Source organism: Dissoconium aciculare (genome assembly GCF_010015565.1).
Source record: "Dissoconium aciculare CBS 342.82 unplaced genomic scaffold K489scaffold_2, whole genome shotgun sequence".
In the NCBI taxonomy this organism is placed as follows: Eukaryota; Fungi; Ascomycota; class Dothideomycetes; order Mycosphaerellales; family Dissoconiaceae; genus Dissoconium; species Dissoconium aciculare.
In genome coordinates, this window is record NW_022984952.1 from 835,133 (window position 1) to 858,155 (window position 23,023).

General features: G+C 53.3%; 11 protein-coding genes across 11 annotated transcripts; 6 read left to right on the forward strand and 5 right to left on the reverse strand.

Annotated features, from left to right (window-relative positions):
* Positions 1-96: 96 nt before the first annotated feature.
* K489DRAFT_312171 (uncharacterized protein) lies at positions 97-1,647 on the reverse strand (the record flags this gene model as incomplete). Its single annotated transcript, XM_033600840.1, has 1 exon — positions 97-1,647. The coding sequence occupies one exon, from the start codon at positions 1,645-1,647 to the stop codon at positions 97-99; it is 1,551 nt and encodes a 516-aa protein (XP_033463122.1).
* Positions 1,648-2,748: 1,101 nt separating this feature from the next.
* On the reverse strand, positions 2,749-3,290 carry K489DRAFT_106225 (uncharacterized protein). The gene has a single exon (XM_033598861.1). The coding sequence runs from the start codon at positions 3,184-3,186 to the stop codon at positions 2,887-2,889; it is 300 nt and encodes a 99-aa protein (XP_033463123.1). The 5' UTR covers positions 3,187-3,290; the 3' UTR covers positions 2,749-2,886.
* Positions 3,291-3,793, forward strand: K489DRAFT_106224 (uncharacterized protein). The gene has a single exon (XM_033598860.1). The coding sequence runs from the start codon at positions 3,396-3,398 to the stop codon at positions 3,672-3,674; it is 279 nt and encodes a 92-aa protein (XP_033463124.1). The 5' UTR covers positions 3,291-3,395; the 3' UTR covers positions 3,675-3,793.
* A 1,534-nt stretch (positions 3,794-5,327) lies between these two features.
* Positions 5,328-5,726, forward strand: K489DRAFT_292765 (ankyrin; the record flags this gene model as incomplete). Its single annotated transcript, XM_033600231.1, has 1 exon — positions 5,328-5,726. A coding segment is annotated over one exon (399 nt), but the record flags the coding sequence as incomplete, so codon positions are not given.
* A 584-nt stretch (positions 5,727-6,310) lies between these two features.
* Positions 6,311-8,086, forward strand: K489DRAFT_376484 (uncharacterized protein). Its single transcript, XM_033603927.1, has one exon. It carries the CDS (start codon positions 6,436-6,438, stop codon positions 7,891-7,893), a length of 1,458 nt encoding a protein of 485 aa, XP_033463126.1. The 5' UTR covers positions 6,311-6,435; the 3' UTR covers positions 7,894-8,086.
* Positions 8,087-8,314: 228 nt separating this feature from the next.
* Positions 8,315-9,464, forward strand: K489DRAFT_376485 (uncharacterized protein). The gene has a single exon (XM_033603928.1). The coding sequence runs from the start codon at positions 8,466-8,468 to the stop codon at positions 9,204-9,206; it is 741 nt and encodes a 246-aa protein (XP_033463127.1). The 5' UTR covers positions 8,315-8,465; the 3' UTR covers positions 9,207-9,464.
* On the reverse strand, positions 9,195-10,658 carry K489DRAFT_376486 (DUF962-domain-containing protein). Its single transcript, XM_033603929.1, has 4 exons — positions 10,296-10,658; positions 10,206-10,229; positions 10,089-10,148; positions 9,195-10,031 (listed from the first exon to the last, which is right to left on the reverse strand). The coding sequence occupies exons 1-4, from the start codon at positions 10,326-10,328 to the stop codon at positions 9,570-9,572; spliced, it is 579 nt and encodes a 192-aa protein (XP_033463128.1). The 5' UTR covers positions 10,329-10,658; the 3' UTR covers positions 9,195-9,569.
* Positions 10,659-11,635: 977 nt separating this feature from the next.
* On the forward strand, positions 11,636-13,617 carry K489DRAFT_106312 (ATP synthase F1, alpha subunit). Its single transcript, XM_033598862.1, has 4 exons — positions 11,636-11,888; positions 11,946-12,423; positions 12,494-12,623; positions 12,678-13,617. Exons 1-4 carry the CDS (start codon positions 11,790-11,792, stop codon positions 13,318-13,320), a joined length of 1,350 nt encoding a protein of 449 aa, XP_033463129.1. The 5' UTR covers positions 11,636-11,789; the 3' UTR covers positions 13,321-13,617.
* Positions 13,618-16,732: 3,115 nt separating this feature from the next.
* On the reverse strand, positions 16,733-17,609 carry K489DRAFT_106402 (uncharacterized protein). Its single transcript, XM_033598863.1, has one exon. The coding sequence runs from the start codon at positions 17,388-17,390 to the stop codon at positions 16,878-16,880; it is 513 nt and encodes a 170-aa protein (XP_033463130.1). The 5' UTR covers positions 17,391-17,609; the 3' UTR covers positions 16,733-16,877.
* K489DRAFT_106403 (NAD(P)-binding protein) lies at positions 17,610-19,489 on the forward strand. Its single transcript, XM_033598864.1, has 3 exons — positions 17,610-18,659; positions 18,760-18,879; positions 18,936-19,489. Exons 1-3 carry the CDS (start codon positions 17,828-17,830, stop codon positions 19,283-19,285), a joined length of 1,302 nt encoding a protein of 433 aa, XP_033463131.1. The 5' UTR covers positions 17,610-17,827; the 3' UTR covers positions 19,286-19,489.
* A 330-nt stretch (positions 19,490-19,819) lies between these two features.
* On the reverse strand, positions 19,820-22,629 carry K489DRAFT_106423 (uncharacterized protein). Its single transcript, XM_033598865.1, has 4 exons — positions 21,988-22,629; positions 20,980-21,914; positions 20,292-20,916; positions 19,820-20,162 (listed from the first exon to the last, which is right to left on the reverse strand). The coding sequence occupies exons 1-4, from the start codon at positions 22,475-22,477 to the stop codon at positions 20,086-20,088; spliced, it is 2,127 nt and encodes a 708-aa protein (XP_033463132.1). The 5' UTR covers positions 22,478-22,629; the 3' UTR covers positions 19,820-20,085.
* Positions 22,630-23,023: the final 394 nt, after the last annotated feature.

Consider the following 23,023-nt stretch of genomic DNA (forward strand, 5'->3'; position numbering starts at 1 on the left):
ACATGACGACGTTTGAACCAAGCGAGCGTCAATGAGATATGCCACCACACCCAGGTCCCGTGGGCCGCACAGAGCGATCGCTCCCCGCATCCGTCTCTACTCATCCTCGAGACCGAAAATGACCTTCTTCGCCTTGAGATCCTCCTCCAGGCCGGCCAGTTTGCGGAGTTCTCTCGTCTTGAGGAGCTGGTTGGTCATGGCCTGGGCCTTCTGGCGCGTGCGCGCGATCTCCTGCTCGAGGTCGGCGACCTCCTCGAGCTGCTGGGCGCGTTCGGCCGATTTGGCCGCGGCGTCCTCGTCGAACACGTCCAGATCGTCCTCGTCCTCGTCGGACTCGTCTTCGTCGGACGAAGGCTGTTCTGCCGGCGGCGTCTCCATCGCGGCCGGGGTGCCGGCCGGGGTGGGTTCGACGGTTTCGGGCGGGACGGAGGCCCCTTCGTCGCCCCCCATGGCCATGGGGGATTCGACCATGTCGCCGCTGGGCTCGTCGTCGTCGTCCTCGGCGAATTCCATCTGTGCGGCGAGTTCGGCCTCCAGATCGACGCCGTCTTCCTCCTCGTCGTCAAAGGGGTATTGGCCAGTGGCCTCGACTGTCTCTACCGCGTCCTCTTCCGCATCCTCCTCTTCATCGTATTCGTCCTCGTATTGTGATTCTTCTTGGGCTTGATCGAGATTCGCCGTCTTCTTTACAGCGTAGCTGCTCGTGCCACCGCTTTCTTCCACCAACCGGTCCATCTCCAGTAATCGTAACGCCTGCTCTTCTGCTTCAACCGCATGGTTGTAGTTGGGCCGTGATCGCCACCTGCGCTTGCGCACGTAGTGAAGGGGGGGTGTCAAGCCATGGGCGAATTGGAAATTCTCCTTGTCGACATCACTGGGTAATCGATAATTCTTCGCTTCCTCTTCACTCTTGCATGGGCCGAGGACATAGAGCATCTGACAGCAGTCCGCCACTTTGTACCAGCCCTTCCTGTCAAAGCTCTTCATGGTCTCCACGATGCACGGTAGATCCACCAGAGCAGCCGCGTATGTGTTTCCTCGAACCTTCACCACCGCCCGCCGATAATTTTTCTCCACAAACTTTATCGACACGTCGGCGTCACCTTGACTAGTGAAGGGACCGATGCTGCCGTCCGCGATCGCCTTCCGGAGATAATTTGCATCTTCGCCTGGCTGCATGCGCAGCACTAGCGCCTGTTGAATAGCTGGGTCCTTTTCCACATCGGAATCCTCCGAATCATATCCTATGCCTTTTGCTCGCGGGGGCGCCCTTTGCCGCGCTCGGATGTCGATGATCTTCGGGACGGAGGCTTTCCGCTTGGCTGCGAGTGCGATTGTGCCCCCTGAAGACTGTTGTCCTGGTAATTTGATCGACAGCTTGCGACCGGTCCCGCTTTGCACGCGTTTGGCCGCGGGCGAAATGATGTCCTCCTCGGCTGCGCGCTTCTTACTGCTCCCTGCGTCGGTCTTACGGACATATGGACGTTTTTTCTTCTCTGTCGAAGCTGGCGGGAGACTGGAGGCTGGCCCTTCGGTAGGTGTTGGCGGTTGTGAGTTTGTCAATTTGAGCTTGATGCCCGAGGACGACGTCGCACCGGCTGGCAATGTCGGGCGATTAGGGGTGCCAGCCAGGCTCGCCTTTGGCATCTTCAGCTTGATGATGTTCGACATTTCGCGCGAGGCTGGGTCGGCCACTGATCACGAGCGATGCGCGAGATGTGGCAGTCTTTCCCAGAGCAGGGAATCTAGCATAGGTCTTCTCGGGTGACAGTGGAGATGACAGCTAAGCCGGGCCTGACGCTGCACAGTTCTCCAGTGAGTTGGTGTCTTTGGTCACGATATCAATGACGGTGGTGGTTGGCGCGCAAGCGTATCGGATTGAATCTGGAAACTTGAAAGTCCAGTTGTGTCACATGTGAACCCTAATCTGGAGAACGCGCCGTGACATCAATTATTATCATAAAAGCCCTGGGGCCTACATAGTATTTGGCGTGCTTCCGGCACACGGTCATGCTACGGGCACTCACAATGTGAAGTCAAGAGACCTCCAGGTCTACGATTATCGACTACTCCATGCCTATTTGAACCACGATGGAATTGATGAAAATGCAGGCTCTAATATCTCCCGACCACGCCGGGCATTTGTGCCCACCTGCGTTCGTTGACATGTGCTTACGCATACCTCCCTATCTCAATAGGCGTTAACGGCGTTCTGGCGGGCGTAGGGGATAGGGCCGGGCGTCCTTGGAGTGACCTAAGCGCGGGATTCAGAGCAAGGCGAGACGGCGTCCGCCTTACAGGATGCCCCAGGTGTACATCGACGCGGTAACTTTTTTCCAGCAAAGATGCACCAGGACCTGCCCTGATGGCCAAGCTCGCACTCGACAACAGCGTCCAAGCATTGCGTGCTACATCCAGTCCAGTCCAGTCCAGTACAGTGCAATACTGTACAGTACCTTTGCTGTCGCCACACATTTCGGAACTCGTCCGGGCATGCGAGATGAGTTCCAAAGAAGAGTGTGTAATTGTACCACGGGATATGGTCTGATGTGTTCCGGTACAATCTTGAGGTATCCACCAAATTCATGCAGCTCCATCCCCGCCTGGTGCATGGATGGCATCACGAACAGCCTCACAGTGCGACTCGAAGCTGCATTACACATCGGGATGCCCGATATTCGTGCTTCTCGATATCCCAGCTACATCACGCAGACAGACTCCGGATCGACGTTCGGAATCTAGATCCTCCTAAAATTCGTCATTGACAGTGTACCTGATGCTGACGTGAGAGACTTTCCAATGTTACTTCAGATTGAGGAACACTCCTGCACAACGAAAGTCAAGGGTCCATCTATCGTCGACGCTTGTCTGGATATCGGCAGTAGATCATGACGACGACTGCTTTATAGTCCAGGCGCATAGAACATGAGAATGGAGGTCTGGGACAAGAGATACACCTGGAGTCGTATCCTGCATTTTCTGCTGTACGGTGTCCATTCTATCTCTCTTCGCTCCTGGGAGAGACGTCGGGTTCCGATTGATGACACTCCGCGTCCGCTGTAATTTCTCAGCGTAGACTTCACATCCGCATTGGTGCCCTAATTCCACCTCCCACCAATTGGTCATGAACTCGAAGCTGTCACGCAAGCCACAAATGTGTACTTGCACGTCTGGCTGATTGTGCATATATCATTTCTCGGCGGAGAACAGCCAGCCGTCTTATCAATCTTCGTAAACTGAAACTCTACGAATGTCTCACATGCCAGAAGCGTTCGTCGAAGATGCGAGACATGAACAGGCAGACGCTGAAACATCCGGGAAAACCCCCACCAGCGGGCTGGCCTTGTGACCGTTCGCCAGCACGACTTCCGCTCAAGCGCGATGGATAGGCGAGGATGGCGATCAGCTCCCGTTTTCGTCGGTGCGGCCGGAATATTGTTCTGTGTAGTGTATGTAGCACTCCACTATCTTCACCGTCCCGCCTGGCTGACCTTGGTCAATGTGCCTCGAGTATCGCACAAGAACACCTCCGATCCAATTTATGTGCATTCCCGAGCTCGAGTAATGAAACACAAAATGTCATGAGATACAATCACCTGCGCACAGTATATGCATCCATCCCTAGGAAACGCGTTTCTTGTACGTACCCAGATGATTACTATGCAATCGCGTAGGGAACGGTGGGCGTTCCGGGATCGTGGGGCACTGAGCCCGTGAGTGTGTTGAGAAGTTACCGAGTTGATGTGGTATAGTGAGCGACTAGGTAGATCGGGAGGACGCTCCGGAATGTGCGACAGAAAGATTGAGTATTAAGTAGGGGGGGTGCTCGTGCAGCGTTACAGCAAGTTCGGTGGATCCATGACGGGCGATGGGCGGGGAGAGATAGAGGGAGGCGCAGCCAGCCAAAAGGCACACCGATTTTCCGGCGCAAATCCTCACGCATTGCTTAACGGGCGGGCATGGCAGAAGGGCGGGAATTGGCAAGCCACCGCCCTGAACCTTCCACCCTTCTTTTATGCATGTTCCACTCTGCTACTCAACTACACCCATGGAGAGTTCCAACCGTCCTTCCAGAGTATGACTGTTACGCATTGTCACAGTGCACATCTCTCGCTAGCCATGATGAATCACCCTCCTGCTGCTGCTGCTGCTGCTGATGATGATGCTGCCCGCTCGTTCCTGGTGGGCTGGCTGACATGCCACCCTCTCACCATCATCCTCCTGCAGTGACGTGCAGATGTCTGCCATCCCGTATATCCTCCGTCAACCAAGAATCTCATGCCTGACATACGTGTTGATAAACCGCCTGACATGTCCATCATTCAGCGACGTGTCATTCCTCCCATCATCCCTCGCCTGAACCGCACATTCCTAGAGGATTGTGTCGAGTGCCCTCACAAGTCGGATCAGGTACCTTGAACCCTCATCGTGTCGTCGTCCTCCTCCGTCTCTGCTTTCCGAAAGCGGACGCCTCCCATTGGCCGGAACGCCCTTCCATTCTGCACGGCACTGAATACAACCTCTGGCCCTGCACGTTGTGTAAACGATCGATCCTTTCTCTTGTCATACATACGTCGCCTTCTTCGACGAAGGCCTGACTTTTTGGAAACGTTCCACCGTTCCTCATCATGGGTTTCGACACGATGTGGTCGTTTCAACACTTGAGACTTGAATCTCTGTTCACCGACGACATCATGGCCCACGAAAAGGTCGAACACACACGGTCCGATGCTCGAAAGAGAAGGTACGACAAGTCTTTGTCAAGTTTGACGAACAGAAAAAAGGTTTCATGGCTGACAAGCAACAGGGGAGCGATATGGCATCTCAGAGAGACTTCCGACAGACGGCTTGAATGCCATAAGATAATACCCACCGCCAACAAGATCCATCGACCAGAAATGCCAAAGATCATCCCAGCATTCCAAAGGGCCAAAGCAGGATGGAGTCCTCCTCCATCACCAAACTCTTGCTCACCACCAGCTTCACCATCCACATGGGCTCAATCGATCCATTCCTTGCCGACACCACCTGCATCACCAGTATTCACAATCGGAGAAAGGAAAGCACTAGCAGACAAGCTCTTCGTAGCGTCTTGCGCGGGCGATACAGCGGCTATGATGGAACTCATTGATGCAGGCGCACCAGTGAACTCGTCAACTGTGGTTCAAAAGTTGTTCGAGGTGTTCAAGCCTGCAAAGCAAGGTCATCTCTCACCTTTGGCTGGCGCCGCCTCAAACGGTCAACTCGATGCTGTCGAACTTTTGTTGGCACATGGTGCGGTATTAAATCCATCGACCACCGAATCAGCCAGCAGCCCTCTCCACGAGGCATGCCGAAAGAACGACATCGATATTGTTCGACAGTTGCTCGAATGCGGTGCCAACGTCAACTCCTGCAATCGATACAACTTGACACCGGCCATGTACGCAGCAAAGTACAGCAGTCCCGAACTGCTCGATCTGATCCTTTCATACAAACCGGATCTCGAGAAGCTGTCTTTCATCAACACTTCAGTCACCCACTGGTCCATCTGGAGAGGCGATGCTAGCATGACTGAGCAGATCATCAAAGCCGGAGCCGGGCTCCACCACCGGTCCTTCAGTGGCGACACTCCGCTACATTTTGCTGTGCTTTCTGGTTCCATGGATGTCATATCAATACTGCTCAAGTATGGAGCTGACCCCTTCAATCAGAACGGAGAGGGAAAGACCCCGCTTGACCTGGCGCGGGAACACGATTCTTGGGACATTGTGGAGTTGTTTCACACCCACAACACACTATGATGGGATCTCGACATGTCCATATTTGAGATTTTGCTTTGGGAAATTGTGCCGATATTGATTGTTGGCTTTAGCGAGGCGTTCAGGTTGGGCATGGCGGCTGCCATTATCGCAATCGACGAAGATTGTGACATTCTTGGAGCGATCAGCAGAGACTGATCCCCAATCATCGGGAGGGAAAAATTGTCCATTTGGGCGCATTCTAGTGGTCAGGGACCAGAAAATCAATCAATAATATAATTCACTCACGATCGCCATTTGCCATCGGGTAGCTTCATCGTGGACCGCGTATCAATGCATGGGCATCGAGCTTCCAATCATCCCTGCAGGTGGATGGCAATCATTCTGAGATTTGGGACGCATAATTGCGAAGCCCGAGGAGGGTGAGATCCCTCTTGAAAATGATGCGTGAGACTCTTCAAAGATCCTTGGTCGATGGCAGGATTTATGCAAGGGCGTCCCAACTTTAAGGTTCCCCAAGTGCGGCCTATGCCGAGGCATGAGCGTGCCATCCCCTTTTGGGTCAGATTCTCCTCAAAGCGGACGATCATCAATGGGGAACTTCACACCCTATCGCCAAGGGCGGCTTCCCGGAGCACCTCACGCGAGGTTCGATGCTACTTGATGATCGTACATCAATGGACTTCGATGAGCAATGAAAAACGCGAGCATGTCCGCTTCCGGTCGGGATCGCGTCGTATATCTCGCGGCTGCACTTCTCATAATCTTCGTCGCTGGCCTTCTCGTTCGTAGGATATTTCTGCCAAACCCCGAAGTCGATGTCACATACTCAGACTCGCAACGCCCGGACGGCGGCAACTTTGAGCATGTCCCTGCCATTGCCACACACTCGATAGCAGCGGAGACTACTACTGCTGCTGCTACTACAAGTTCCTACAAACCGGCTCCAACGACAACCTCCGAACATGATGCTCCCCTCTCGCATGAGGGTTCGCAGCCGGATGGCACAAACCACGTCGAGGTGTTCTCGAAAATGACTCACGATGGGAAATGGTTCCCCATCGACTTTGGCGACTATGGATCGTACAACCCCAACCTCATCCCACATCCCGAAGACAACGAGACTTGGTACATGATTGCGCAAGGACTCCAGCCTGAATTAGGCGCGGCTGGACCACGACCGGTTTACTCGATAGAGCTCGTCTGCGAGGCGGAATATGTCGACAAGAAGATGAAATGCAAGCGATCGCCCATCAGCGTCCCAATTGCTTCCACTGCAAGTGACCATTGTACGGACTCACTCAGCTGGTTCAACTACTTCATCGGTCCGAATGACCCGCGCGTCTTTTTCGGACCAGATCGGCCATATATCACATATGGATCAGCCTCGGCGTACACATGTCTGGGACAGTGGATTCACGATCTGAGGAGACTTGTCCGTTGGAACACCATCGACGCACTCGATCGCACGCAACGTTTCTTCTGGCCGACCGAGCTACAGCGCCCGCCTCCCTACGGCGGCATTGAGAAGAACTGGTTTGCATTCTGGGATCACCACGGCGACATGTACCTTCATTACGATATCTTACCTCGGCGTTCATTCGCGAAGGTCAGCGATGATGGATCCGAGATCAGCGCCGACCTCGCATCGTATACTGCTGCTCATGATGACACGTGCCTCAAGCAGTACATGCCCAAGTTGCAAGAACATGAGCATATCCACCAGGCGACGAATTCGCTCGCCATAGTCATGTGCCAGCGATCATCATCGGACTGCGACGTGGCCGCAAATACCTACATCTTCACGATCTTCCATCACAAAACCTACCACGGAGGCCACAACCTCTACGAGCCGTACCTCATGATCTTCAAGAATGTGGCTCCCTTCGAACTTCATGCCCTCTCTTCGAAACCATTCTGGATCTCCGGTCGTGGCAGAGCCGGCGAGAATTGGTCCAGTGATCCCGCGACCTCGGCGGATCAGTCCCAGATGATGTACATCACCTCCGTCAACTGGAAGGAACGGGGGCTGAATTACACCGGGTATTTGGATGATGAGTTGATGATTGCTTTTGGAATTGAGGATAAGGCTGCTGGTGGCATCGACGTGACCGCTGAGCAGCTTTTCAAGGCATTGCATCTATGTGATTAGACTGATGGTCAGAGGGACTATGGGGCTATGGGTTGTATAAATTTGCCAGAAAGGGTGTCGGTTTTACGCATTATGTATAAAAATTTATCATCGGTCTGAGCGCGAGTCTTGGAGAGTGTGCGAGGTTGTTGTCAAGGATTCTCTGTTGTGCCCTCGCCTCTAGATTTCAAATTGCAAACTGCATGTCTCACTCCAGCAACGTCTGCACCCACCACTCACATGTAGCTTGTTTTCTACGAGGCAGGCTGTCGATATTCGACAACCTAGCAGAATGATTGAAGAAACCAGAACATACCCACGTGATGAAGGAACGAATCATAAAGGTGGACAGTGCAAAGAGATGACCGGCTAGGGTTGTGACGCGCATAGGGTTGGGGTTGGGACACCAAATTGCGAGATCCAACGACATGCCATCCGCCAACGTTTGACATGCGCAGTGAGCTCGATTTGAGTGATCGCAGTACTCAAGACCCCGGGTCCTCAAGCCATGATACTACGATAGTCGTCAAAACTTCACAAGAGTGAAAATGTCGCAAGCACACGATCTCCACCGCGCCCTTTTGCGGCCTGCAATGATCCATATCCTCCGCGGCGCCGGTTTCCACAGCACCAAGCCATCAGTGCTGGACACACTCACGAATATCGCCGAGCGACACCTCCTCCTGTTGGCATCCACCGCAGCGCAATATGCCATGCTCAGCCACAACGACCCTCTCCCCACCATATCAGATATGCGCATGGCATTCTCGGAATGCGGCGTGATCCATCCCCTCACAGATCCCTCCGAGGAGGCCTGGAAAGAGCGCATGCGCAAACCCCTGACGGAGATCGCAGATGTGCCCCAGGCGGGTCGCCAGCGACAGGCGGCACAGAAGCGCAAACGCGACGAGGAGGACACCAGAGACGTTCGGGAGTTCACGAGATGGTTCGACTCGGCGCAGCACAAGGAGGCGAGGAGGGTGGCCGGCATGATCCCCGAGGCGAGCGTGGGGGGCGTGCTCCCTGCGGTCGGTGTCGGCGGCGGAGTCGTGCAGGCGGAGGATTTCCTGACCACGCTGAAGAAGAAACACCCGAAGGCTGGAGATGAGAGCCGGTTGCGCGGTACGGTCCTCTCGCAACTCCCCGACGAGAAGGATGTCGTGATCGAAGGAGGTCCAGTCCAGCACATCTGGGAGTGGAATCCAAACGCAGGGAAGATCCTACCGAGTGAAGGTCAGAACGCAGGAGCTGACGAGGACGATGACGACAATTCTTCGCTATCTTCGCTCGCAGCATCGACTGATCAACTCGATATGATGGAAGTGGAGCAATAGAAGAGGAAAGCGAATATTTGGGGACGTGTCTTTTGTATGCTTAGCGTAGGCGTTTGGGACATGGGAAATGGGTCTGAAATTACTCGCATGTATGATTAGACCAGATCAAGTGAGAAAGAAGATTGCGCATCAGCACCTCGCTGTACTCTACAATTGTTCGAGCTGGCTTCGCTGTCGAGCGCGTGGAACTTCGCCATCCGATTGTTTCATTTCCGGCGTTGAATACGAGTCATCACCATCCCCAACCACAGTGCGGCCAGATATTGATGCTTTGTTGTACTTTTGCATGCATTGCCATCCTCCCATTTCTGCTCCAGGACATATAAATGAAAAACGTCGTTATGCGTCACCAACCACACATACTCATTTCGCCGTTCCATTCGCTTTGACATCCTTCTGAGTTTTAAATTTGGAGACCTCTTTCTCGATAGCCTGGTCCAGCCTTGACTTCAACTCAGGGCGATAGCCAAGAGCGAAGAGGATCTCCAGCCAAACGAAGAAGGGAGCCAGGAAGATGGCTTGAACCAGGTTGTCAAGCAAAGCCGGCGCCCGACCCTCAAAGACCCCATGACCAATAAATTGAACGATCCATGACACGACGTGGACTCCGATGGCAATGTAGTTGGCTTTCATGCCATAGGTTGAGGTCAAATGATTGGCGTACGCGGTCGCACCGAAGAGTAGAGGGGCCAGCATCGCTCCGGCGACGGGTTCCATAAGGACATAGAGTCCGGTGTATGTCACACAGGCTATGGTTCCCAAATTGAGAGGCAGGTTGGGGATGGTCGCCCATTCTGGTATCGGGATGGCAGGAGTGTTGGTGCCCTTGACAAAAGGTCAATATAGAATGATACTTGAACATCAGATCCTCTGAACACATACGAAGAGGAAGGCCGTCAACAAGATTGTTGGGACGAAGATGATGTGAATTCCTACATTGATCTGTTCCCCGTCAACGACTGGTCGGAAGTGCGCCTTATGGATTTACGTTCGACGTACAGGGTCATGGTGGTATGCCCCATACTACGGCCATAACAATCGTTGTCAGAACGTAGATATCAATAGCATGTCGTTCATGGAGATCCTCACGAAGAGTAGCTGCTTCTCGAGATTGAGAGCCATGATAGCCGAGTTTACCCGGAGCTCAGGATTGATCGGAGTACCGTATCCTGTATATTATTATTGAAGAGTCGCCTGTCGATATGCCCAACAGGATACCCGCAGGCGACGTGCAGAAGGAAAGATGGCAAATGTGAATTTGTGTAGGGTTGACATCAATTAACATGCCGGTTGATGCAAGGAAGAAGTAAGGCGACTCGCAGCTACGGTGCCACCCATACAGTACCTAGGTAGCTACCGTGCAGTGCATCCAACGAGACCTCGGAGACTAGCATATATTATTAATGAATCGACGACACGCAGTGCGCAGACACTCGAGCAGATCACACCCGGATCTTATTGTATCGTGCCGTAGACAGCAGTGTGAGCAGTACATGTGGTAGAGAAGGAAACATTCTCACGCAACGCAGATAACAAGCGAGCGTAAGCCACATGGGCGCTCTCTCATCGCTGTCCTAGTTGTGGCAGATGTCCCAGCTTTTTTATTGCACCAACAGTCAAACAGTACATAGTAGAACAGTAGGATGGAGAGTGCAGCATGGCACAGTCCAGCACAAATCTCATCCGAATCACGTGTTCTTCTCCGGTTGAACTGACTTTTGAGCGCTTGGGCCAATGGGCTTGGCGAAAGTCGGGAAGAAACAAGCTCTCCTACTCGACCCGTCCATCTCCCATCACCACTCCACCCTCCCTGTCTCCGCTCATATCATCACTTCCATCCGCTGTGGGAGCAGCATCTGTTGGTCAAAGTACTTCAGAGCACATTCAGAATGTTCAGGACCGCGCTCAGGACGAGCGCTCGCGCCGCTGGCGCCGCCGCTGCCACCGGCAGGATCTCCGCGGTATGTACATCAGCTCGCGACGGCGACGGCGATATCAGCTTCAATGCATCTCCAATGCATCTGGATTTCTCCAATGGCATCCGGAAACACATTGGGAGCCATGATGGGCATCGATTGGAGCTTTTTTGAAGCTGTCTCGAGATGCCCGGAAGCTCCGAGGTTATTTCAGGGACAATCCGCTAACATGGACTTTTTTGCATTGTAGCAGCGTGCCACTCCCGCCATCGTCAACACCATCACCCGCAGCTATGCCGCTGATGCGAAGGCCTCTCCCACCGAGGTCTCTTCCATCCTCGAGCAGCGAATCCGTGGTGTCCAGGAGGAGAGCACCCTCTCCGAGACTGGCCGCGTTCTCTCCGTCGGGTAGGGAACACATGAATGGAGTCTGAAGAAGTACATAAACTTACGACATGATCAGTGACGGTATTGCCCGTGTCCACGGCATGGCCAACGTCCAGGCCGAAGAGTTGGTTGAGTGAGTCTTGCCTTTCATATCCTGGCATCAGCATCTGGAGCGCGCGTCGGCTATCAGACGGGCGCGGCGGCATTGATATGCAACCACTGGGCATCATTTGGGACACAGTACTGATGAACATACAGGTTCGCGTCCGGTGTCACCGGCATGTGCATGAACCTCGAGGCCGGCCAGGTCGGTGTCGTGCTCTTCGGTTCCGACAGATTGGTCCGTGAGGGTGAGAGCGTCAAGCGTACCGGAAAGATCGTAAGTCAAACGACACCGCATCACCATTGCCGTCCCTGGAGCTAACACGTCACACAGGTTGACATTCCCGTCGGCCCCGAGCTTTTGGGACGTGTCGTCGATGCCCTCGGTAACCCCATCGATGGCAAGGGCCCGCTCAACACCAAGGAGACCCGCCGTGCTCAGATGAAGGCCCCGGGTATTCTCCCTCGTCAATCCGTCCGTCAGCCCGTGCAGACTGGTCTCAAGTCCATCGACGCCATGGTGCCCATCGGACGTGGTCAGCGTGAGCTGATCATTGGTGACCGTCAAACCGGAAAGACCGCCGTCGCTTTGGACGCCATGCTGAACCAGAAGCGTGTCAACAACGGAACTGATGAGTCGAAGAAGCTCTACTGTGTCTACGTTGCCGTTGGTCAGAAGCGTTCCACTGTCGCCCAGCTTGTCCAGACCCTCGAAGAGAACGACGCCATGAAGTACTCCATCGTCGTCGCCGCCACCGCTTCCGAGGCCGCTCCTCTGCAATACCTTGCTCCCTTCGCTGGTACTGCCATGGGTAAGTCACATCCACTGCTGTGAGAGAAGACCCTACAATTTGGCATTGTCGCTGACATCATTTCTCCTAGGCGAGTGGTTCCGTGACAACGGCAAGCACGCTGTCATCATCTACGATGACTTGTCCAAGCAGGCCGTCGCTTACCGTCAAATGTCGCTTCTCCTCCGTCGTCCTCCTGGACGTGAGGCTTACCCCGGAGAGTGAGTACTTCACTACCTCATCCACATACTACATGTCACTGACGAGATGAATAGCGTTTTCTACCTCCACTCTCGTCTCCTCGAGCGTGCTGCCAAGATGAACGACAAGCTTGGTGGTGGTTCGCTCACTGCCCTTCCCGTCATTGAGACCCAGGGTGGTGATGTGTCCGCTTACATTCCCACCAACGTTATTTCCATCACCGACGGTCAGATCTTCTTGGAGTCAGAGCTTTTCTACAAGGGTATTCGCCCGGCCATCAACGTCGGTCTTTCCGTGTCCCGTGTCGGTTCCGCTGCCCAGCTCAAGTCGATGAAGCAAGTCGCCGGTTCGCTCAAGCTCTTCTTGGCCCAGTACCGTGAAGTCGCTGCCTTCGCCCAGTTCGGTTCCGATCTCGATGCCTCGACCAAGCAGACCCTCAGCCGTGGTGAGCGCCTTACCGAGCTTCTCAAGCAGAAGCAGTACACTCCCATGGCCGTCAACGAGATGGTCCCCATCATCTTCGCTGGTGTCAACGGTTACCTCGACAAGGTCCCCGTCGCCAAGGTTACCCAGTGGGAGGCTGACTTCCTCAGCCACCTCAAGAGCAACGAGAGCGGTCTGTTGGATTCGATCGAGAAGGAGGGTGCGCTCAGCAAGGAGCTCGAGCAGAAGCTTCGGGACGTCGTGCAGAGCTTCACCAAGAGCTTCACCTCGTAGACGCGCCTTTCTGTGAGGTTGTTTTGCGCAAAAATATGTCATTAGCAGGTACCTGGGGTCCGTGTATAATACAAAAGACAAGTGAGCTCCCCGCGACGAAAAGACTTCGTCCTCTGCAAGCAAACTTGTCGAGGGAGAGAACTTGAAAAGGGAGAGGTAGCGGCATTGTAGATACGCGAGAACTGTTTCCTTTGTGATCAAGCATATTTTTCTTCCCCAGGTGATATCAACACTATCCGTCTGCTTCACCGACGTCGTGTCAGACGTTGATTTCGCCATTCGACTCCATCTGGAGTATCCCGTTCACGGAAAGCTCAATTATCGTCGTCATGAATCGAATGCCCATCTAGATCTCCAGTTGCAGGGCACACATAGTCATCTCACCTCGGACGATCTCATCATATTCTGAACCGTCGAAACCACATCGGATTTCCATCTGCTTTACTCCAAGAGGAAATCTGCGTTGCGTCAATGTCATGTTCATGTATTTCCGTGGAATGAGTTCAGGCACAGGAGTCAATGAAGACTGTCGGGCAAAGGCGCATGGCTCGATCCGGCATTTTGTAACCAAATTCACTCGCTGGAGCGTTCATCTAGGACCTCCAACAAACCCGCATTTGCTCTGCAAGATTCATCCTCATTTCAGATGCTACCGTGCTGTCCATACTGTGATTTTTTACTGAGTGTGGATGGAAGACTTTTATGTTTCGCATTAATACAGCGCGCCTGTGATCGCCGGACCGATTCCTTTGCTGCAGCACTCGCGCATTCAAAACACCTATCCTGCTCAACTTTACGGTATTTCCTGTTGGTGTAAGACTCGAAACATCATCCAGGACGCCTTCAGACCCCCGGTTATGGCTCTTCCCCATCAATAGATTCGTGCCAGGGTGGTCTGCTTCCTTTGGCTTCGCGCGAAAAGCTGATATCGGCGAGGTTTCTCGGCAACTCGAAATCCGGGAGCGGCAGGGGTTTTTCGACGGTTGAGCGAGGACGCTCGGGTCGCTCTTTATCGTCAAAGGGCAGCAGCCTCGGAATGATGGACCAAGAGCACTTAGTGTTTTGCTCTAAATCATCCCTTTCGGCATGCCGTATAGCGCGCGACAACGCAGCCCGCACATTGCACACAACCTTGGAACCTTGGAAAGGTAGAATCGGAGCGACGCGCACGTACAGATGGCTCGCGCCGTCCGTCGTACTTTCCGAAATCTTTTAGCACAGAGAATGTTTTCCTGTTCAGGCACTGCGATTAGAGCAGCTCCTGCAGGTGGGCATGGTAAGTGCTGATATATTTTGGTCTCGCAGAGAGCGACCAAATCTCCTCACTCGGAGACTAAAAGCAGCGGCAAGAAGCCGTAGCGCGACGGACTAGCGACATTTTAGTTTGCTGCTTACGCGTGTGGGCCGCGGTTATCAATGCATGGGAACCTGGTCCATTCTGCGTCTATGATGATGCATGCAGGTGGGCGAGCACACGACGTCGAAGCGCGAGCAGACGTGGGACCTGAAATGTAAGGTGATGTGTTGTGATGCAGTAGATGCAGAGCCGGTGGAAGATGATTGAGATCTGTGTGTTTTGTTAGATGGCATAACGAACATGCTTTGCAATAATATACACTTTCCCTTGTGAGATTTTGACTCTCGACTTTGCTGCCGACCCGTCAGCGCAAGCCGCAAGCCGCATCGTTCCCGTCTGACGACAGAAAGGCTAGCATGACGGATTGGCCGCAATGTGAGAAATGCTGAATGTCAAAATTGGAATTCCGCACCATGGTATGGAAGTTGGACGCATGCGCGATGGTGTTGTGCGAATGCGCTGCGTGCGTAACCTCGTAGTCGTCGTTGTAGCGGCGGCATAGCTACTGACCCTTTGTGATCGGCTGAAGCAAGCGACCTCCTTCAATCTTCGGCTCGCAGCTCGTGGAACTGTGCCGCCTCCTTTGACGAGAATACGGTCGCTGCTGATGATCTCAACGACGGAGATCGGGAACGCGAAAGGGGCCTGCATCTCTCATGTGTGTGTGTGTGGGTGTGAGAGTGTGTGAGCATGATGCATGAAGGGCCGGAAGCGGGACGGCGCAGCAAAACTCAAATTCTTCGTCTTGTTGGTGGCCGCCCACTACGGACTGTTGGGTGGCAGTGTGTCCTTCGTGCGATCGAAATTCTTTCTTGTCTCTCGGTGACAATGTGAGATTGTGCATGATATCGTGTACACTCTCCACATACACATAAAGGTAGATTGCGCAGAACAATTGGAATTCCAGCGCGCAGGACATACTTCGTGAGTCACAAATGTGTAGTATATCAAGATTCAGGCATGAGGTCTCATTGTCGGCTATCATCATTATGCGCAGTGGTCAACGCACCGACGACGTCGCCATCGCCTCGGCACAGATCTACGCCGAACAATCGCCATGGTGCCAGCCTTTGTTGTTGGCTATCCAAAGGATACCTAGGTAAGCATCCGCCCGAATTGGGCTGGGCGTGGAAGTTCTTCCGCCACGGTCAACGGCGTCGGCCGCTTTGGCCGAAATACCTAGTAGGCTTCAACATCCTTGTACAAGGATCAATTCCGTTATGATGTATTTATATCCTGAGCGAAGACATTGCAGTAGACTACAGTGGTTTGCTCCGTGCAGGTGATGGTATCTATTCGAGCCAGCCGGTCGTTGGTCTATATCCCGTAGCAGCAGTATCTATGCGAGAAGAGAGATGCCATTTTAGATTTGCGTTTGTTCGTTCCCGCCAGCGTGATGCGATTCGGGTGCATTTATCATCCCAAAAATACTGTGCGATTGCGGCAGTTCCACTGTACACTCATTATGATGAGTGCCATGACACAACTCACCTGGGCACATGTCGGAGTCGCACAGCAGAATGAATTTGGAATTTTTCTGCAGTTGAAGAGCTCGTCGCACTTCAAGTGTGCCTGATGGTGCTTCCTTTCCGAGGCCTGTACGTCGAAGTATGGCGTGTCACAAGCCAATCACACTGCAACCTCAAGGTGGAATTATAGTTCCATGTCCACGGCCTCTCCGAAGATGGCTTTTTGGAAATTGGAGTGGTTCACGTCCCGCGCTACCCCAGCTGCAAGTCGGCATCATGACAACCTAGATGGTAACGCAACCATTTATTCGACACCGTCTTATAGTCATTTGAGCTCTTCCCGAGAGGACACGAAGTGTTGTGGGAAGTTGTGGCACCGTTGTTGTACAGTAGCAGCAGCAGAACATTGGTCATGAGGGTTGATCGTCCGCCCCTCATCACCGGGCGCTTAGACTACCACAGAAATGGCCCATTGCGCGGTGAGCTCGCCGCCGTGTTTCCTGATCGTCTGATGGCGTCGCCTGTGGCAGCGGGCGATGTATGACCACGATTTTGTCATTGCAAGTGGTCAATCGCAAGTGGTCGAGACGGGAAGATTTGGATGGGTGGCCTCGTCAATCGTCATCAAAGCGCGGGACCGTTCCTTTGGCGGCCGTCGAACAGCCCACCACTACTTCGCAGTAGTGTGCTGTGCCGCAAACGTTCTCAGAAGTCTACTGTACACTCGTCCTTCATCCGACGGAAAAACAGACTCGTGATTGGACCTGCTCCTGCCGACTTCGCGACTTCCTGTGATGATCGTGCTGACAGCTGTCCACCAACAACGATCGGATCATCTTGTCATTTTCGAGGATAATGAACCATACTAGAGACAGTGTAATCGCAGTAGCGATCGTCAATCCCTTGAATCCCCAGAAGGTCCATTTGAAAGGACCCGAGCGGGTCGGCGGAGAAGGCAGGGATTCACGTGTACTACGCACGTGTGGCCTGACTGACGCCCTGGCTCGTGGCGACCTACAAACCCCCCCAAGAAGACGACAACCTTTGGAGAAGCAGACACACACACCCTCACACACCCACACAAAACGATGAGCGGAAGTGACAAGCGTGAGAAAGGTCGAGAGACAGGGAAAGGTACCCAGCGCCAGAAACGGTCCTCGATCATGCTTGATTCCTTTCTTGCTTGCCAACTGGATGCGCGCATTGATCAGAGCGAGTGCGAGCGGCGCCTGTGCCGCTCGCATACAGTAGTCCCTTGACGCTCACCACCACCACCAACAACGACCATGTGCTAGATATGTAGACAACGAGTTAAGTTGGTCTGCAGGCTGCTACTGCAGGTCGGTAAGCATGTTTAAAGGCGGTCGATTGCTGCCCAGGCCAGATGCTTCGATCCGATTGTTCCTACGCAGGCAACTTCTCACCTGACGACATATAACCTTGTACAGTGCAGTACTCGTGCATTCACTCCCAGTACTTGTGCTCTTCGCCAAACTTTACCCATAACCTTTCAAATAGCTGTCACATCAGAAAGCCTGCAATTCTCCTCATTCTCACACACACTCGACGGCGCAAGACGACAAGTGAATTGCATTGCTGCCTAATCCCTGTCGTGTGCTTCTTCAGCAGCTCCCACACCGATCATAAACGATCAAGTTTGTCGATAGGCACAAAATCCGACATGCCTCCTCGATTCATGCAACGTCTGGAGAGACAAGCCCAGGTCTATCGCGAGGTATTCGGAGAGATCTCACACGACCCACCACCATATCCATTCTCCCGATCGGAATCAGTCAAAAGCCAAAGCACAATCAGGTCCAGCTCATCGTCATTACCGCCGCCACAATACTCAAAGGTCAACGAAGGCCACTCAGATCACTCTCGATTTCGTCCTGGCCCAGAGGGCGCCATCCTCCCGAAGGACTCACTCATTCTCGTCACTGCTGCCAACAGCTTCCAAGGCATACAGATTGTGGATCAACTACTGGCTCATGGCTACCGTGTACGCGGTGCAGTTCGTGATGCCGCCAAGGCCGTATGGACGAGTAAGCTCTTCAAGCACAAATACGGTCCTGGGCGATATACCACTTCTATCGTTTCAGACATGGTTCCACGAAACGCATATGACCTCGCCGTACGATCCTGTGCTGGAGTCATTCACTGCGCGAGTGTAACCAAATTAGACCCGGATCCAACAAAGATCATCGCTCCAAGCATTGCTGGCGCTCTGAATGCCCTGGCATCAGCATCACGAGAGAGCAGCGTCAAAAGATTTGTATATTGCAGCGCGTTGACTGCGGCTGTCGATCCAACAATTGGCCGATCGAATCACGTTACATACGAAAGCTGGAACATGGAGTGTTTTCAGGCAGCCTGGAATGGTCCCATCTCAAACAAAGCGGAATCAGATATGGAGCGAGCTTGGTCGGTGCAGTGTGCTGCAAAGTTTCAGACAGAACAGGCTGTCTGGCGATGGTATCGCGAACAAAGGCCCGAATTCGACCTCAATACAGGTGAGTTTGCAGAACAGTTGGTGATGCGAAATGAACAGATTCACATCAGCCTTACAGCTTCACGAAAGGGTCACAATTACTAACATTGTGATCGAAATAGTCCTCCCAGGCGTTCTATGGGGATCTACACTATCACCTGAGCAAAACCAACCTACATCGATCGAAATCCTCAACTCGATGTTCCATGGCGATGCGCCCGCCACATCATGGTCACCAGCTCGTAAGTTCGCCCGTTATCACCGAGACACATGATGCTAATAAGCGATGTCATTGCAGAACACTTCACAAACGTGCGGGACTCTGCCTTATTGCACATCGCAGCACTTCTTCTCCCCGACGTGCGCTCACGGCGTTTGTTCTCAGCTACAGCACCATACAACATCAACGAAATCCTAGGTTCATTACGGGAGCTGTATCCATCACGAGCGTTTCCCGGCAACGTCGACGATCACGGCGTGGACGGAGCGATCTTCGATGAGCGGGACGATGCTGAAAAGCTACTCCGCCGTATGGGCAAGGGCGACGGCTGGACGGGGCTTCACGAGACGCTGCAAGAATGCTGCGATGCCTGGATCTCTCGCGCCAAACAAAAACAAGACTTGAAGATGAAGATCATCCGAGAATGAGACTCCACCTATGCACCTGCAGCACGTCTCCAGGTCCACCGGAGTGCTGATAAACTCACGTGTTGCGACGAGCCTTATCCCGGTTCCCGACACTCACTCCTACGTCTTGGGACAAATTCCGAGAATGCACTGTGATAATCCCACATGCACCACATTTCCGGTTTTCGCGTTTCATCATATTTTTCACGGCACGCAAATTCGGGCGGTCTCTAGCATGCAAGCGATTATTGACGAGACACGACTGGTTGACACTCGAGCCGGATCTCATTTGTCTCCATAACGGGTTGTTCGATTTGCATATTCAAATGACTTCAATATATCATATCCGCTGTCGCGGCCATCGTTTATCAACTCAATCGTCTCGGACGTGATTCTGCAATTGTTATTTTGTAGTGGAAAAGCCCCACGTCAAGCGATCGAGAATCGTATTTCCATTCGAAGGCGTAGGATATCTTCGCTACAGGAGCGAGTAAAGCAAGATCGGAGTGTACAGAAAATTGTGATGGCGGAGCGACGAGGAGGGAAGTTCCGTTCTCTCTCAAGAGAAGAAGCCGCGTCGTCAATCGCGGTGAGCGGACGCCCTCGAAGTTGTCCAACTGAGGGCGGGGGAAGAGAGGGGTGACAGTCGATGATAAGATGATATCTCGAACTCCTTGAGAGAGGAGTGGACTGTGTGAGACTGCGGGGAGCGGAGAAAAGAATAAGGAGAAGAAACACAAAATAGCGAAAGGAGGACATCATCCCATCATATGCCCCAACCCATTCGCGAACAAAATCGTAATCAAGAAAATCCGCGCCTTTCATAAAATGCAAATGACGTAGCCCCCCTCTCCGAACCAATGCTTTCCGAATCGAAGTCTGCGAAAAGCAAGGAGAACTCCGCCCAGATTTCATCATCATCTCCCTTTGGCCACGTATGTGCCCGTCATTCATTGTCATGACTTGTGGACCAGACTGCTCGCGGGTGATCCGCTCACAGCCATGACGGCAGGTCGAAAGGAGGTCGTCGGTTGCGGCAAGGCGGCATATGGCTCTGGCCTGCCGCCTGAGTCGCTGGTGCTCGGATACCGCAGCAGTGTGCCGACGGGATGGCGCTCGAAAGCGTGGTGTTGGTGTTGCTGCATGCGGTCCTTGTCCTTTTCGGCCGAGTCGGGTGCATCGATGGTGCTAGTGCCGGATATATTGCTGAAATTTCGGAAGTTGGGCACGTCCTTGTCGTTGCCATTCTGGCGCTGCTTGACCATCGCGATGGGAGAGATGGGATCGCGGGCGCCTGGCGTCATGGCCATAGTTCGCTCCGCTGTAGGGGGAGCAGACTGGTCTTTCATAGTCTTTCTGTCTTGCGGAGGATCTTCATTCGAGTTTGCGGCTCGCTTCGAGGTTGCAGGTGTGCTAGTCGTGCGAGCCATGTGCTTGGCGGTCGTGGCATTGCCGGCTTCCGCCCAATCTGGCGTATGCGTAAGGTTGGGAGTGCCGTGATTTGGAATTGTACCCTGAGGTCGAGCCCAAGCATTTTGCTCTATAAATTGCTCGTGTGCTAAACGCTCGCTCTGGGGTTGTGTATAACGATTGCTCATGAACATGCTTGACGCATTGCTATGGTTTGTTGCCTGTGGAACACGCTTTGTGATCTGGATAATTGCGGTTAGCTCATGAGCACCCCAAAATTCTCGCGTTATTGATGCTAATCATACCTTCATAGATTTCAAGTCATCCTCCAAAGCATCACCTTCAGCGCCAGTGATGGCTGGTGCAGCCGGAAAACCAACATACTTTGCCACGCCACTGAGGATAGATACCTCTTGGTTGTACTTTGCTTGATTTCGCAGCTGCTCGCTGCGCTTTGTCGGGAACTTGAGGATATATTGTCCATCCTGTCCATGACTGCTTTGTCGCCGCTCTTTTTGTATCTTGTACCAATCTTCACCAAGCTGATAGGCCTGTTCCTCCCGCAATTCGCGCGCAGTCTGAAAGTATTGGCTGTGCAATTGGCTGCGTTCAGCCAAAGTAGTAATACGAAGCGCCTGCATTTTGTACCGATAGTACGCATGCACCTCGCTGACTTGCTTAGCATACCGCGCATCCACACATGCGGCCTGACGCAGATATTCTGGATGTTGACAGTCCGCCTGCGTAAGCATCTCAACCTCAGAGGCCAACGCGGCAAGCTTCTCGTTGAATAGCTTGTCATGGAAGGAAGCAAATTGTTTGGCTAGATCTTCGAACAGTGACGATGCAGCGCCTTTATGCTTGAGCTCGTCGTGTGACTTTGCCATAGTCTCTTCGGCAGGCTCGTCGTCTACGTCCATGGAATTTGCTGCACTGGCCTCGGTGTCCTTGCTTGCGTCTTTTCTTGATCTTCCCTTAACTTTTGCCCTCCTGCCCTTATAACCACCTTTAGTCGATTGCACAGCAGCAGGCTCCTGATCTGCGGCGCTGTCCTCTTCCCGAGACGAGGCTTTTGACTGTGCACTGGGATCGATTGCACCCTCGGCTGCGTCGGTTTCCTCAGCAATGTGCTCGTGGACGGGTGGTGACTCTTGTGAGCGTTTGCGAGGTGATTCACCAAGTAGAGATTCGGCGCTGGTGAGTGAGCTATCGGCAGTATCGGATCGCTTACGTTTTTTGCCTGTGAAGCATATGTTAGCGCGGGCCGGAAGAAGCTTTCTTGGTAGTGGCCGGCATTTCTGCACTCGACATACCAATTGTTCCTGCTGTGCTTGTGCTCGAGGCTCCGTTGACGACTGCGCGTGAAGGTGATGGCACATCAGAAAGTTCGTCTGCCATCGCGGTATGGCTGAGTTTACTCGGCGTCTTTCCTGTACTATCAGCACGTTTGCGCAAGCGAGACGGTGTTTGGTCCAGTCGCTCGGTCTCGGCTTCAGAATCAATGTCATTTGATCGAATGCCTGCACGATCATCCCCCAAGGTACTCCGATATCGAACGTCTAACAATTGTGCGCCTTCGTCATCTTCGTCCTCTGGTTCGCTGAGACTGCTCGAGCGATCGTCTGCGAGTTCTGGTGCATCGGTCATGCCCATATCCTGCACCCTACCAAGGCCATCTTGCCCATTGATAGTCGACATGGCGTCTTCTCTTGATGCGACAGGCGAAGATTTTGTGGTGCTGAGGGGACTGATGGAAGGTCGGCTTGGAGGTGTGGGCTCGGTGCGACGCGACACCGCGGCCATGACTGTTGCCAGCCTAGGCGAGGCGGAGGGTCTGTGGAAACGTCCGCCTCGGTGATCTCGACAGCTCGCAGATTACTCGTGCTGACCGACTGTGCAAGGTCACTGGTGGTGAATGCTCCTTGCTGCTGGTCGGCAAAAATCGAGTGGTGTATGAAGATTGACGCTATGAGGAACGACACAGGCGGGCGGGCGTCGGACAACCGTGATCTGGCGGCGATAAATCGTCCACAGGACGTAGATTCATTGAAGAATATACAGGCGAGGTGTTTGCGAGTATTTGGTGGTGTGATCTAGTGTCGAGGAGCATGAGGCAAGTATTCGCAGCCGGCACGTACAGAGAGAGATGGACTCTGTCGCTCCGCAGTGGCAGTGTGGCCCGCGCGACCGACGTCAATACTGTAGGGAAACCTCAGGAACGTGATCATCGACCACACAGCCAACTAGCCAGCGTGCCAGTCAGAAAGCCGAACGTCCAGTATAGTGTGTGCAGGACTGCCCGGGCGGCTGACGGTCCCTGAGAAAAGTTCGAGCTGTGCTGGGGAGCTT